The sequence below is a fragment of the Astyanax mexicanus genome, chromosome 15 (assembly GCF_023375975.1).
Source record: "Astyanax mexicanus isolate ESR-SI-001 chromosome 15, AstMex3_surface, whole genome shotgun sequence".
NCBI lineage: Eukaryota > Metazoa > Chordata > Actinopteri > Characiformes > Acestrorhamphidae > Astyanax > Astyanax mexicanus.
In genome coordinates this window covers 15,915,616-15,928,708 of record NC_064422.1, presented here as the reverse complement: position 1 = coordinate 15,928,708, position 13,093 = coordinate 15,915,616, and the positions used below count along the sequence as shown (strand labels likewise).

Genomic DNA, 13,093 nt, shown 5'->3' with positions numbered 1-13,093 from the left:
CGCAGTGCAAATGTGAGCAGTGAATGCTGCACAGACTGCGTGTGTAAACAGCAAGGAGCAGCAGAGACAGTGTTTGTTCATAGCAGTATATTATTTGGCTTATATATCAGATGAAACTGTGCCTTATCAGCAGTTTAGCTCAATTAAAAAGAAGTATATTTGATAGATGGGTGCAATTGAGACTAGATCACATTCTCACCACAAGCGACCTGCTGCAGAAAAAAGTCTGCATGTTGAATGGGCGGGCAGATTACAGTGGAACTTAGGGTCAAACTTGGGGGCATAATTAATTGTGTTCAAAAAATAATAATGTGTTTTTAAATTAATTGCGTGCATTAACACTTTAATGTTGACCGCCCTATGAAAAATACAGTAAGAGTGTAACTTATGCTGCTTCCAAGATTACTGCTTTACCAGGTACGTCCATGCATTTTTCAACAAGACTGCATACATTACAAAGGCATTTTAATGGCTGGCTTGCAATAGAGTCCCTAATAGAGAATGTGTGGAGAATTTTGAAATGAAAAATCTAGGAACGTGTACTGTCTCAAATCTTATGGCATGTTTGCAGGAAGAATGGGAAAAGATAAAAGTCAAAGTAAATTTAAGAAATATAACTTTTTTATTGCAAATTGCATTCTGTCCAAAGTTTGCATAATGTAGGTGTTTATTTAAAGCATCCTTGATCTTAGCAATGAATTCAGCACACTGACTTACACACACTCACACGAACAAACACTCACACTTTCTAAATTCGTCTGCTTTGTGTCTAAGTTTACACTCTGTCAAAGCTAAGTGTATTATTATCTCTCCTAAACACAGTCTCTAACACACACACACACACACACACACACAAACCCACATTAGGAAAGTGATATATACGAAAGTATGTAGTCTAATTAACTTTCTAAAACATGTTGGGAGGGGTGTGTTGGACTGTAATTGAAGGCTGTACACACACTCTCTAATTTAGCCTATAATTACTGTAGCTTTTAGAAAGTGATCAGATTTAGAGAGCAATGGGAGTGTGGAACTCTGGGGAATGTATAGTGTATAGAAACACAGGCACTAGCTGCGTTCCATTCTGAAGGAAGCTGCCTAACTAGGCAGCATTTTCAGGCAGCATAGGCACACTCCTAAGTAAAGGATGGTGCAATTTAGTAGGAAGCATATGATCCTTTATGGGCAGCATCTTTATTTTACGTCAATTTTGAAGGCAGGGTCAGATGTATGCTTTTTAGTAAAGACAATCCCATGATGCATTTCACCAGCTCAGAGTTCCGGCACAAAGCCAAGTGTATTATTATCTCTCCTAAACACAGTCTCTAACACACACACACACACACACACAAACCCACATTAAAAATGAATGTAGTTAAACATTTCATCTTAAATCTATGTACAATTATGCAGAAAGAGAAAACTCCTACCGTTAGACATCCCATAAGGCTTTGCTCGAAGGGTCTCTGAAACGCCCGCTGATCTCCACACCAGTCCAGCAGCTCAGAGGCTGCAGTCTGGAAATTGGCCGGATTCTGTAAGTGCTAGAAGACAAGACAAACAATGTATATGTCATTGTGAGGTGATTTCTTGTGAGTGAGGCTAACCACTGGCCAGCGTGCGCATAGCAAGGCCAGGGGAATTATGGGAGTTGAAGTGCAGTCTGATATGCTATTTTTGAAGTGGTAAAGTGCAGGTGTGTAACCTAACTCGACCCAAAGTGTCATGTCGGTACCAGGAATACGTCACAGGAGGCATTACCACCCACAGTGGTCAGTGCATTGCAGTACAGTATGTGGTAATGATGTCTGACCTTAATTATTCATTTGAGCACACAAGCGACTCACACCCACATTCAATGCAGGAGATCACATGGCACAAGGCAAAAGTCAAGGGACAGACATGATACTGTTCCCATGTCTTGTGACATTTGGCACAGACATTTAATATATAGTGCTGTGAAAAAGTATTTTCCCCCTACAGATTTTGTTGTTGTTTTTTTGGTCATACTATCTTTAATATCAGACAAAGATAACCAAAGTTGTAAGTGTGACAAAAATGCAAAAACACAAGAAATCTGTAAGGGGGGCAAACACATTTTCACACCACTGTATGTTTAATTATTATATATATATTTTTTCATTTTCATGCTCTGATGTAACAAAAGCTAATCCCTACGACAGTGTAACACAAGACACACACACACACACAGAGGAAGTCACTGAGGCTGGCGCCACCATCCAGCATGCTGCAATAAATCTGCCAAACGAGTTAAAGTGTGTGTGTGTGAGTGTGTGAGCAGACACGTTGTGCACTTAGTGACCTGTCGGGGGCAGCAAAGGGCAGCGTGGGAGGACAAACACATGCAGAAACATCACACCCACCCATCATGCAACTGATTACCCTCTCTCTGGCGTGTGTGTGTGTGTGTGTGCGTTATTCAGCTCTACTTTTATGCTTCAATGAAAGCCATAACAGAGTGTATGTAGACGCCTCTGGCAGATGCCAAATCCTGAGTGACTGCACTACCAGCATGCTGCAGAGGGTGTGTGTGTGTGTGTGTGTGTGTGTGTGTGCAGCATTGACATCAAACAGATGTTCCTTTGCACTAGCAAATCCCAGCCGCCATACACCAGGTATCAGCAAAACACACACACACAACTCAAATTTGTATCTGCATCCATGTACAATAGTATTTGTGGACACTGCTTCCAATAAAAGAGGTATACAAAAATACCAATATATCAAAATATTGCAATACTGTGTTGATTCTTAAAAAAATGCTATTGATTACTAATCTATTATTAAAATGTAAAGATTAGTGCTAGACCTCACATTATGAACAAAAGTATTGGGACACTTGCTTATTCTTTAACTGTCTCTACTGTCCAGGGAAGACTTTCTTCGACGTTAGTTTCGACATTGCTGTGAGGATTTGATTGCATTCAGCAACACCACCCCACCTCATCTCCAAGTCTCTAACTAATTCAATCCAAAAAAGTATGGGATTAAGCCCATTATTCCAAAAAGCATTGGTCCACTGCACCACACCTCAATACTGGGGTGCTTTATACCCCTCTAGCCCACACATGGCATTAGGCATGGTGCCAATAGGTTTGTTTATTTATATACCCTATTTTTCACACTATCATGTGCACAGGATTATAAGGTGTACTATCAATAAATGTCTATTTTCTGATCTATTTTCATACATAAGGCGCACCGGATTATGAGGCACATTATGAGACACTAGTAAGGAATAGGGGTGTCGCCATATTTCCCTTTCAATTTAGCTGTAAATCTGTAAAGCTAAGCTAATTTAAGTAAACAAAACTGTAATTCTTAAAAAAAAAAAGTTTCTTATATAGTCAAATGAGTGCTGGATTTTAATCTACACAGATATCTCTCCTGAAAACAGTTTATTTGAGTGAGTAAAGTGCTTCTGTTTATTTACAGTAAGCATACATTTACAGATTTCCAACGGGTGCAGCAGCATTAACTGCCCTACATTGAGAAAGCCTGAGTGTTCCAGTGCGATATTAGCTAGCGGTTCAGCCCTCGTAGCTTGTTTTAACACTGTAAACACGCAGAATACAGTCCGGTATTCTCACCAAAAGCTAAAGAGCTAGCGCTTAGCGCAGTTAGCGGCTAATGCTAATACTGTTACAGCAGTGCCAGCCGAGGTTAGCACTAGGCTACAGGCCGATAATGCTCACCTCTAAACGGTGAAAGAGCTAGCGCTTAGCACGGTTAGCAGCTAATGCTAATGCTGCTCCAGCAGTCTTAGCCGGGGTTAGCAGCAAGATACAGGCTGATAATACTCACCACTGAATGGCAAAAGAGCTATCACTAAGCAGCCCCCGTACTGGAGAACTAAACTGAAACTCCTGTATTAGGCTGCACTTCAGCAAAGTGGCTTTACTGCTCCTTACAACCTGACTGACTCCAAAGAGAGTCTTATTCTATTGGCAGTAGTTCTCTTCTACAGGAACTAGACAGGCTGTGTGTGCATGTTCACATTTGTGTCAGCAATGGGTGGCACCTGAAGTAGCTGAATGCATTCAGTAAGAGAGGTGTTCACAAGTAAAATACAGTATTTGGATATGTAGTGTATTAGAGTGTGATTTTACCTGTTTAATGCAGAGCAGTCTGTCATTGGTCTGCTGGATGTGTCTGTCCATAGAGTTAAAGGAGGCCATACTGCTGCTGCTGCAGCTGTTTACACTCAGGCCTTTACCGGCCTGCCATCAACACCCACCAGCCATGTACACTGCAGAGAGAGAGAGAGAGAGTACATTAAACATTACATGTAGTCTAATAAACACAACGGATAAACTGATAGCGATACAAACTCTTACCCAACTACTCAATATTGTGCCTAGAAACCCTGATATTTTGTATCTGTATATGTCTGTTATGGACCTCTAACAAGATAATACAATACACAATATTGGCAAAAGTATTTCTTTACCCGTCCAAATAATTATTTTCATATCGCCGCTGTCCAATAAAAAACATGTATCTACAAAACAGCAATTTTACAGGAGAGCAAAAACCTACTGAACTTTCAATGGAAGAGTTTATTTCAGGTCATTTTAAAGAGTTTCTATTGGTCCATTCATCAAGAAATCTTGGCACAATGTAAGGGACAGTTTGTCTGTTCAAATTATGTAGTGAACTAAAAATCGACAAAAATGAAGATGCTTGTTTTTCATTGGACAGCGACAATATGCCACTTCCATGGCTACAGGTGGAAGTTATCCACAGTCATCAACTTTCTGCAGAGTCAATCACTTCAAAATATCTCCAGAACAGTCCGTATAGAGCTCCATGAAACGGGATTTCCAATGGGTGCATCCAAGCATTTTATCACAATTAGCAATGCAAAGCCATCAATGGACTCTAGAGCAGTGGTTCCCAACCTATGGGTCGCGACCCAACCTATGGGTCGCCAAAGATCCACGATGGGTCGCGAAGCCCTCTTGATTTTAAGGGGTTTCATTTTAATACTAAATATAGTCTAGGGTAAGCAAAATTCGCCGCGCTGCGCTGCGCTCTCTCTCTCTCTCTGGCGCGCGCGGGCGCTCTCTCCGGCAGCGCGGAGCTGAATTAAGCGCGAGGCTGAATATAATAATATAATAATTTAAGAATATAAAACTCAGTTTAGTTAAATAAATGAAAATGAGTGAGGGCCTGTAAAGTTAATCAATTATTGTCCAATATTTGGACAGGTTGAGGTTTTGGTGAGCTGTTTTACTGATTTGAAACTGAAACTGATATTATTCTTTTTTTGTTTGTTTGTTTTTATTTTATATAAATTATTTTTTATTCATTTTAAATAGTTGTATTATTTTATTGATCTAATTATTTTTTTCTTCATAAGATAAAAATTCCTTATGTTTTATGTATCAATTTTTCCTTTTTTACGTGTTTATTTTATTCATCTATAGTGAATGTCAGTTTTTATTTGTCATTTCTAGTGTCACCTGCTTCATGATATCTGCAAAACTATTAAACACTATAGGTCAGGTTTAAAAAGTGCATGAGCATATTTTACACATTAATACGTCGATTTATTTATAAATGAGTTTTACCAAAGGTTTAACCAAATGTTTTACTATTTCAGAGCAAAAACACGACCACCATAGAGAGGCTGACAATCACGCTGAAAAAGCTATAAATAAAAAAAAAAACTATACACAAGCACAGATTACACAATCAGAACAAACTGATCTGGAGGTGCAGTACTGCTCAAAAAACTGTAGGCTGAGATCTGTGATGAAAATCTGACTGAAAAAAACTGAATAACAGAAAAAAATAATAACAATATCGTTATAATGTATAATAAATGTAATAGTCAGTAAATCAGCGTATATCTGCATATATGCTCACCACTACACTAGTGAGCTTAACACAACACTCTCCATTCAACCCCCACCACACACACACACATGCACACACACCGGCTGACAGCAGGGCGACCACAGCTGTGCAGGACGTGTGATGCAGTCTGATGTGACACACACACACACACACACACATATAGACCTACAGAGTGTGAGCTGTGTGAACAGACTGGAAACAACAGCTGGAAGCACATGATTAAACTGGGAATATTAAGTAGTTCAATACTGCAATCATTAACAGGCTGTGAGTGGTGGGGATAAAAGATCTAAAACCATCGTTTTAGATCATCGTTTTGTCTCTTCAGCTTAGCACTAGAAATACAAGTATAATCTCCAAGATTACAATAAACACTATAGAGTGACAAAGCACATAATAAGGACTAGAAGAGTAGACAAATGTTCTAAAGTTTGGTGACTTAACATCATCTAATGTTTTAACCATAGACATACAAATGTCTAACAACCTTGGAATTTTATGTTGTGTGAGCCTTAATTAAGTTTAGAAGAAATTGGGTTTTGGCCTCTATATTTTACAACTATACATTTTTTAACATATTTTACATCAGTATGACTTCGGTGTGTGACGTGTAATATCACAACTTACACTGATTAATTGTTGGTATTTTGCATCAATATGACATCACAATCACTATTCTACATCACTATTTATATAGGCTGGCATAGTCTACATCAAACAGATGTCGCCATTAGATGTTGTCCTGACATTAAATGTTGATCATTCAACATTACAAACTACAGATAGAACAGAATAGGGGTGAAACGATTACTCGAGTAATTCGAGTTACTCGATTTAAAAAATGTATCGATTAATTTTCTGTGCCTTGAATAATCGTTTAACTAGCTTTAAAACGCAGAGCGTGGAATTTAGCGCTGACTTTTATTGTGAAACGCGTTAAACGTTACGTCACTGGGAATCAGGAGGAGGAGGCGGAGGTTTTTAGAGCGTTGAGCAGGTAAATTTGACTTAATAATAATAATAAATCAATGAGATTAACAATGTACCATAATAACATAACGACAGCGCTGTGGAGTGCTGATTATTATTAATACTGTCTAATGTGTGTGCATGGTTAGTTTATTACAACAGAGACAAGTTCTAGACTTAATATAGGTTTTAGGTACCGTATTTTTCGGACTATAAGGCGCACCGTATTATAAGACGCACTATCAAAGAACGCCTGGGTGATTCTCACGAAATCAGACTAATGAGGTGGCATTAAGGAGTGTGATGAACAGGTAAATGCTATCAATTTGGGAAACACTGGTTTATAAACATCTCATCAAAGGCTATATTGGAAGTGATTAAAAGTAGACATTGTGATATTTTAAATTATGTATTTTTTATAATTTAGTGTGAAATTCTCAGTACCGCAACGCGTCCATTGCTGAATCTCGGCTCTTCAATTACACAATTTTAATATTTAAAATAAATAAATAATAAAAAACTTAAATGTATCTCATAAAGTAAATTGTTACAGTCAATAAAAATGTATTACTTGGAATTCATTGGTAAAAGAAAAGAAAATATTTAGAAAAATAACTTTGGTCAGAACCAATGTTCTCAGCCTCCGCAACAATTTTCAAGCACCATTTAAGACCACAAGGAACAGAAAAAAAACAGCCATTTTGAGAGGGGGGACACCTTTTAGTATGACACCCAAGATGGCTACCAGGTAAGCACCTAATTTTATACCTCTCCAGATAAATGTTAAAAACTTGGTTGTCAGCGAGCATACACAACTTTTTGTTTCTCATTACCGAAACAGCTAGTTTTTAATGTTTAAAAAAATGAAAATGTTATTGTGTTTTGGGAATTTTTAAGGTTTTTAAAGTCTAAATACAAAAAGCTAGCAAAAGTTTAGCCAGGCATCATGGTGGCCCCACAGAGATCAAAGAAGGTTAAGGTCCCTCATACTCCGCAACAGCCTTCTCATACACCGCAACAATTTAAGGCCTGTTGCGGTAGAGAGATTCACTGTTGCGGTAAAGAGAAATTAATGTTTTAAGTGACATGAACTTATATATATATATATATATATATTGTTTCATAAAAAAGCCTTTATTTACTTCTAATAAACAATATATAAAACAATACATGATATATATACACATTTTATGAAACAACCTTTATTAACAGTTTATAACAATAAAAGTTGTTTCATGAAATGTATATATTATATATATGAAATTTATATATATACACACATATATACATTTCATTAAACAACTTTCTTTAATTTTATCTTTAATTTTAATTTAGTTGCACATTGATGTTTACATTTTTCATGAGATTAATGCTTAATACAAAGATGTTTAATGAGATGTTGAATTGCTTGTTTCATACTTAAATATTTAATTTCAATTTAGTTGTACATTGATGTTTATATCTGTCATGAAATTAATACTTAATAAAAAAGTTGTTTTATGAGATGTTGAATTACTTATTTTGTATTTAAACATTCCATTTCAATTTAGTTATACAGTGATGTTTAAAGTTTTAGGGAATTTATGTCTAATGAGGTATGTTGAAATTTGTTTTATTAAAATACACAGTTCAAAATAGGATATTTTCACAGCTTGAGTCTTACTGAGAATAATTTTCAACAGCAAATACCACATTTTGTTCAATATTACTACTCCATACAAAACTCAAGAAGTACATCATTAGAATTTGTTATTTATTCACAGCATTCACACTCTGTGTTTGTTGTGTAAAGTGTTATTGTTAATTAAGTAGGAATCCTTGTAATGACTCTCTTTACCGAAACATTGACTCTCTTTACCGAAACACCATTCTCTTTACCGCAACACATATTTATTTACTAATTATTTTACTGTTATAAAACAAATTCTAGTTTATAATGGTATTTGGATAAATTGTATTTCTTCATAGGTCATCTGTACTAAATAAGAAATTATACATGTAATTTTTCAGTTAAATATCCTGAAAAGACAGGACATGAATCATGAAATCTGTTGCGGTAATGAGACAAATCATAAAATAAAAAAAAATGGGAAACTTATAAATATAATATTTTCTGGGTTATATACACATATGAGCACAACTGTTAATAATATCTATTTAAAAAGTAACAAATGTGTAACTTTTAAACCATATCTGTTCTGTGTTATCATGTTGCGGTACTGAGAATGTGTGTGCTCTGACTGACTAAAATGGTGCAAAATATACAGAAAAAAATTATAAAATTAAAAAAAAAAAGTATTTCTAAAAAGTTCAGACCCTAGTCTTGCATAACAAAAAGAAATTTTATATTTAAATGCCTTTTGAAATTTTTCAAGTGTGAACCCTTTTAAATCTGTTTTTCGTGAGAATCACCCGCCTATTTTCTGCTATTTTTCCATACATAGGACGCATCGCATTATAAGGCGCGTTAAGTGACACTAGAAAGGGTGCCTATATCAAAGTGAACAGGGGTGGCGCCATGTTTCCCTTCCCCCACCGGGGGTGGTCGCTTGCCGGTGGAGCGTCTCAGTATACAAAATCTAGCTCTTTCAAAGTCAAACGAGTGCTGGATATTAATCTACACAGATTCCTCTCCTGAAAACTGTTTATTTGGGTGAGTAACGTGCTTCAGTTTATTTACAGTAAGCTTAGATTTCCAGATGTCCACTAAGGCTTGCTGCACCAGCGTTAGCATAGCTATCCGCTAGCACGCTAGCTAGTCACCTAAACTAGTAAAGTTAACCCAAACTTAAACGACAGCGTTACACTGAGTAATCCTGCGTGTTCTGGTAAGACAGTGAGATATTAGCTAGCGATTCGTCCCCCGTAGCTTGTTTTAACACGGTAAACAAGCAGATTACAGGCTGATAAAACTCACCTCTGAGAGAGTTAGCACTTAGCATCTAGCTAATGCTAGCCAGGCAAAGCAGCACAGACTTACAGGCCGATAACTCACCTCTGAACGGTGAACGCTTAGCGATTAGCATCTAACTCTAATAATACTGCTCCAGCAGTATTAAAAGTGCTAAATTTAGAAAATACTGATCTCTGAACAGTGAAAAAGCTAGCTAGCTAAGCGGTTAGCATCTAGCTAATGCTATTGCTGCTCCAGCCTCGGAGCGGCACGGCTCTGCACGGAGTGTGTGTTTACTGCTCCTTACACCTGACGGGTAAAATTTAGATAATACTGATCTCTGAACAGTGAATAAGCTAGCTAATGCTATTTGCTGCTCCAGCCTCGGAGCTGCACGGCTCTGGACTCTGTATAGCACTGAAACTCTGTATAACGCTGCACGGAGTGTGTGTTTACTGCTCCTTACAACCTGACGAGTAAAATTTAGATAATACTGATCTCTGAACAGTGAATAAGCTAGCTAGCTTAGCGGTTAGCATCTAGCTAATGCTATTGCTGCTCCAGCCTCGGAGCTGCACGGCTCTGGACTCTGTATAGCACTGAAACTCTCTATAACGCTGCACGGAGTGTGTGTTTACTGCTCCTTACAACCTGACGAGTAAAATCCATACAAAAGGCGCACCGTAATTAAGACGCACTGTCAATTTTTGTGAAAATTAAAAGTTTTTAAGTGCGCCTTATAGTCCGAAAAATACGGTAATTAGTAAACACAGTGCTGAGGAGTTTAAAAATAAAGTTAGCTGGCCATGAACTTACTGTATTGACATTTAGCTAAGATGCACAACATAAAGCCAATGTTTACGCCTTAATTATTTATTAATTCCCTTTATTTAATACTTACAAGAAATCCTAAGATTAAATAATTTAACTTAATTTATTAAATTATTAATTATTAAAATATTACTTGTGGTATTTATGTTATGTTTTATTTATTTGTATTTGTGTTTGCAATGTGGAAATGTATGTTGTGAATTAAAAAATTAAACCAATTGGTCATTCATTATTCAATACATTTCTAAATAAATAATTTTATGAAATCTCTTATCTTATGTTTTATCCGATTACTCGAAACAATTTTTCAGTAGAGTACTCAATTACTAAAATAAAATAATCGATAGCTGCAGCCCTAGTACAGAAACAAGCAAATAACAACATCTATCAATGTTGGGGGGCAGATAAATACGCAACAGTGTGTCATACAGTGTCAGGAATCACACAGTGAGGAGAGTGTGTGAGGAATTATGCCTAAAGTTAGCACAATGCTAATTGGTGTACATATGCTTCCATTACTTGTTAGCAACATTAGCCTCGAAGCTGTAGTGCAAAAATAAATAAAACAATTTTCAGACACCAAACATGAGGCTGAGGTTGGAACTGTGTACATTAGATTTTGGTCTAAACTATCGCTTTAATTGTACTGCTTTCAGTGTTTCTGTTCATCTATTTCTCTCTACATATTTTCCATCATCAGTTTTTACCCTTCCCTCCAGCTCCTAAACCATAACACACACACACACACACTTAGCAGAGAAAAGAACGAGCTTGTTCCCTCAGTGACCTCTCAGCACAGACACTCTGACTCATTTTCCTGCTCTAATAACTGTGCGAGTGTGTGTGTGTGCGAGTGTGTGTGTGTGTGTGTGTGTGTGTGTGTGTGTGTGATTTTTCCCTGTGGGTCTGAAAAAAACAGATGAGCTACACGAGAGAGTCTTATTCCACCACACACACACACTACAGAGTGTGTCTCCTCTCTCTGAAAGTGTGTATATTGGACGTGGGGTCAGACTGCTGGCTGAGTGCCTGTGTGAGTATGTGTGCATGTGTGTGTGTGCGTGCGTGTGTTTTGGTATGAAAGCTTTTTTTCCAGCTTGAAAGAAATGAAACCAGGTCAGAGCATGGCAGCCTGTTTGCGTCACATAATTAAAGAAATATTCCGCTGTCATAATCCCTCACTCTCTCTCTCCATCCCCATCTCTCTCCCTCTCTCTCTCTCTCTCTCTCTCTGGATAACAGTATAAATAGCATATAATGAAAGCTAAACGCTGGGAACTGAGCAGTCAGCTTATACTGGTACACACACTGCATGTCCGACACTTTCTTTACATTACAAATCAATTTTACATTATTTACATTATCTACATATTTTTTTCTTGCAGTACCATCAGTAAGAGTAGTATCACAAAAAGTAAGATGGCTAAATGCTTTAAACTTCATGTGGTCTTCAGATTAGCTCAAGAACAGTAAAGCGTAGAGAGCTTCATGGAATGAGCTTCCATTGCCAAGCAGCTGCATCCAAGCCTTACATCACCAAGTGCAATGCAAAGCATTGCATGCAGTGGTTTAAAACACACAGCCACTGTACTCTAGGGCAGCGGAGATGTGTTCTCTGGAGTGACAAAGCATGCTTTTCCGTCTGGAAATCTGATGGATGAGTCTGGGTTTGGCAGTTGCCAGGAGAATGGTACTTGTCTGATTGCATTGTGCCAAATGTAAAGTTTGGTGGAGGGGGGATTATGGTATGGGGTTGTTTTAGGGCGTTTTCACACCTGTAGTTTTTTTTTTTCTGGTTGGAATCAGTTAATAAGTTTGTTTACTTGGAGCGTTTCTCCCTTTGTTTGGTTTGGTTTCACACTGGCATAAAGCTAAACACACCAAAATTGATTGGCCAGAGCTGTCTGACGTGGGAGTAAATATAAATATACGAAAAAAGTAAATATAGTGAAAAGATTCTGTGTTCCAGCGCTTATATCTGTGCTTTAACTCTCAACGCTGAAACGCTACGCTTTCAAACACAGTGTTTGGACGTGTAGCACAGATATATACACATAGTAAACCGAGTCACACGGCTGTGAGCAGTGTACGCAGCACAGACCGCGCGTGCATGGACACAGCATTTGTTTATAGCTGTGTTTATTACAGTTAAACTGCGACTTATCAGCAGTTTAGCTCAAATAAATGGACTATATTTAAAAGCTGGGTCAGATTGAGACTGGATCACATTCTCACCACAAGTTAACCGCTTCAGAATTCCTTTGGGACTGGACCGTTCTTTTGATCCGCGTTTGAGTGCGATTACAGTTTTCACTGTTTCCTGCTCAATCGAACTGCACTAAAGTTACAAATGGACCAGAGTTTGTTTTAACTGGACTAAATTTTGCTGGTGTGAAAAACGCCCTTACAGTAGTTGGACTTCGGCTCTTAGTTCCAGTGAAAGAAACTCTTGATGCTTTAGCAAACCAAGGGATTTTGGACATTTTTCTGCTCCCAACTTTGCTGGAACAGTTGGAA

General features: G+C 37.6%; 1 protein-coding gene across 3 annotated transcripts in view; it reads right to left on the bottom strand.

The window, feature by feature from the left end:
* Positions 1 to 13,093, bottom strand: part of LOC103022911 (zinc finger MIZ domain-containing protein 1) — an 87,286-nt gene that overhangs the window by 37,740 nt on the left and 36,453 nt on the right. For all 3 annotated transcript variants that reach the window (XM_049464485.1, XM_049464483.1, XM_049464484.1), the window contains exons 2-3: positions 4,131 to 4,270; positions 1,431 to 1,544 (exon numbers count right to left, since the gene is read on the bottom strand). In XM_049464485.1, the coding sequence (XP_049320442.1) occupies positions 1,431 to 1,544; positions 4,131 to 4,199 (183 nt within the window). In that variant the 5' untranslated portion in view covers positions 4,200 to 4,270. The remainder of the gene's footprint in view (positions 1 to 1,430; positions 1,545 to 4,130; positions 4,271 to 13,093) is intronic.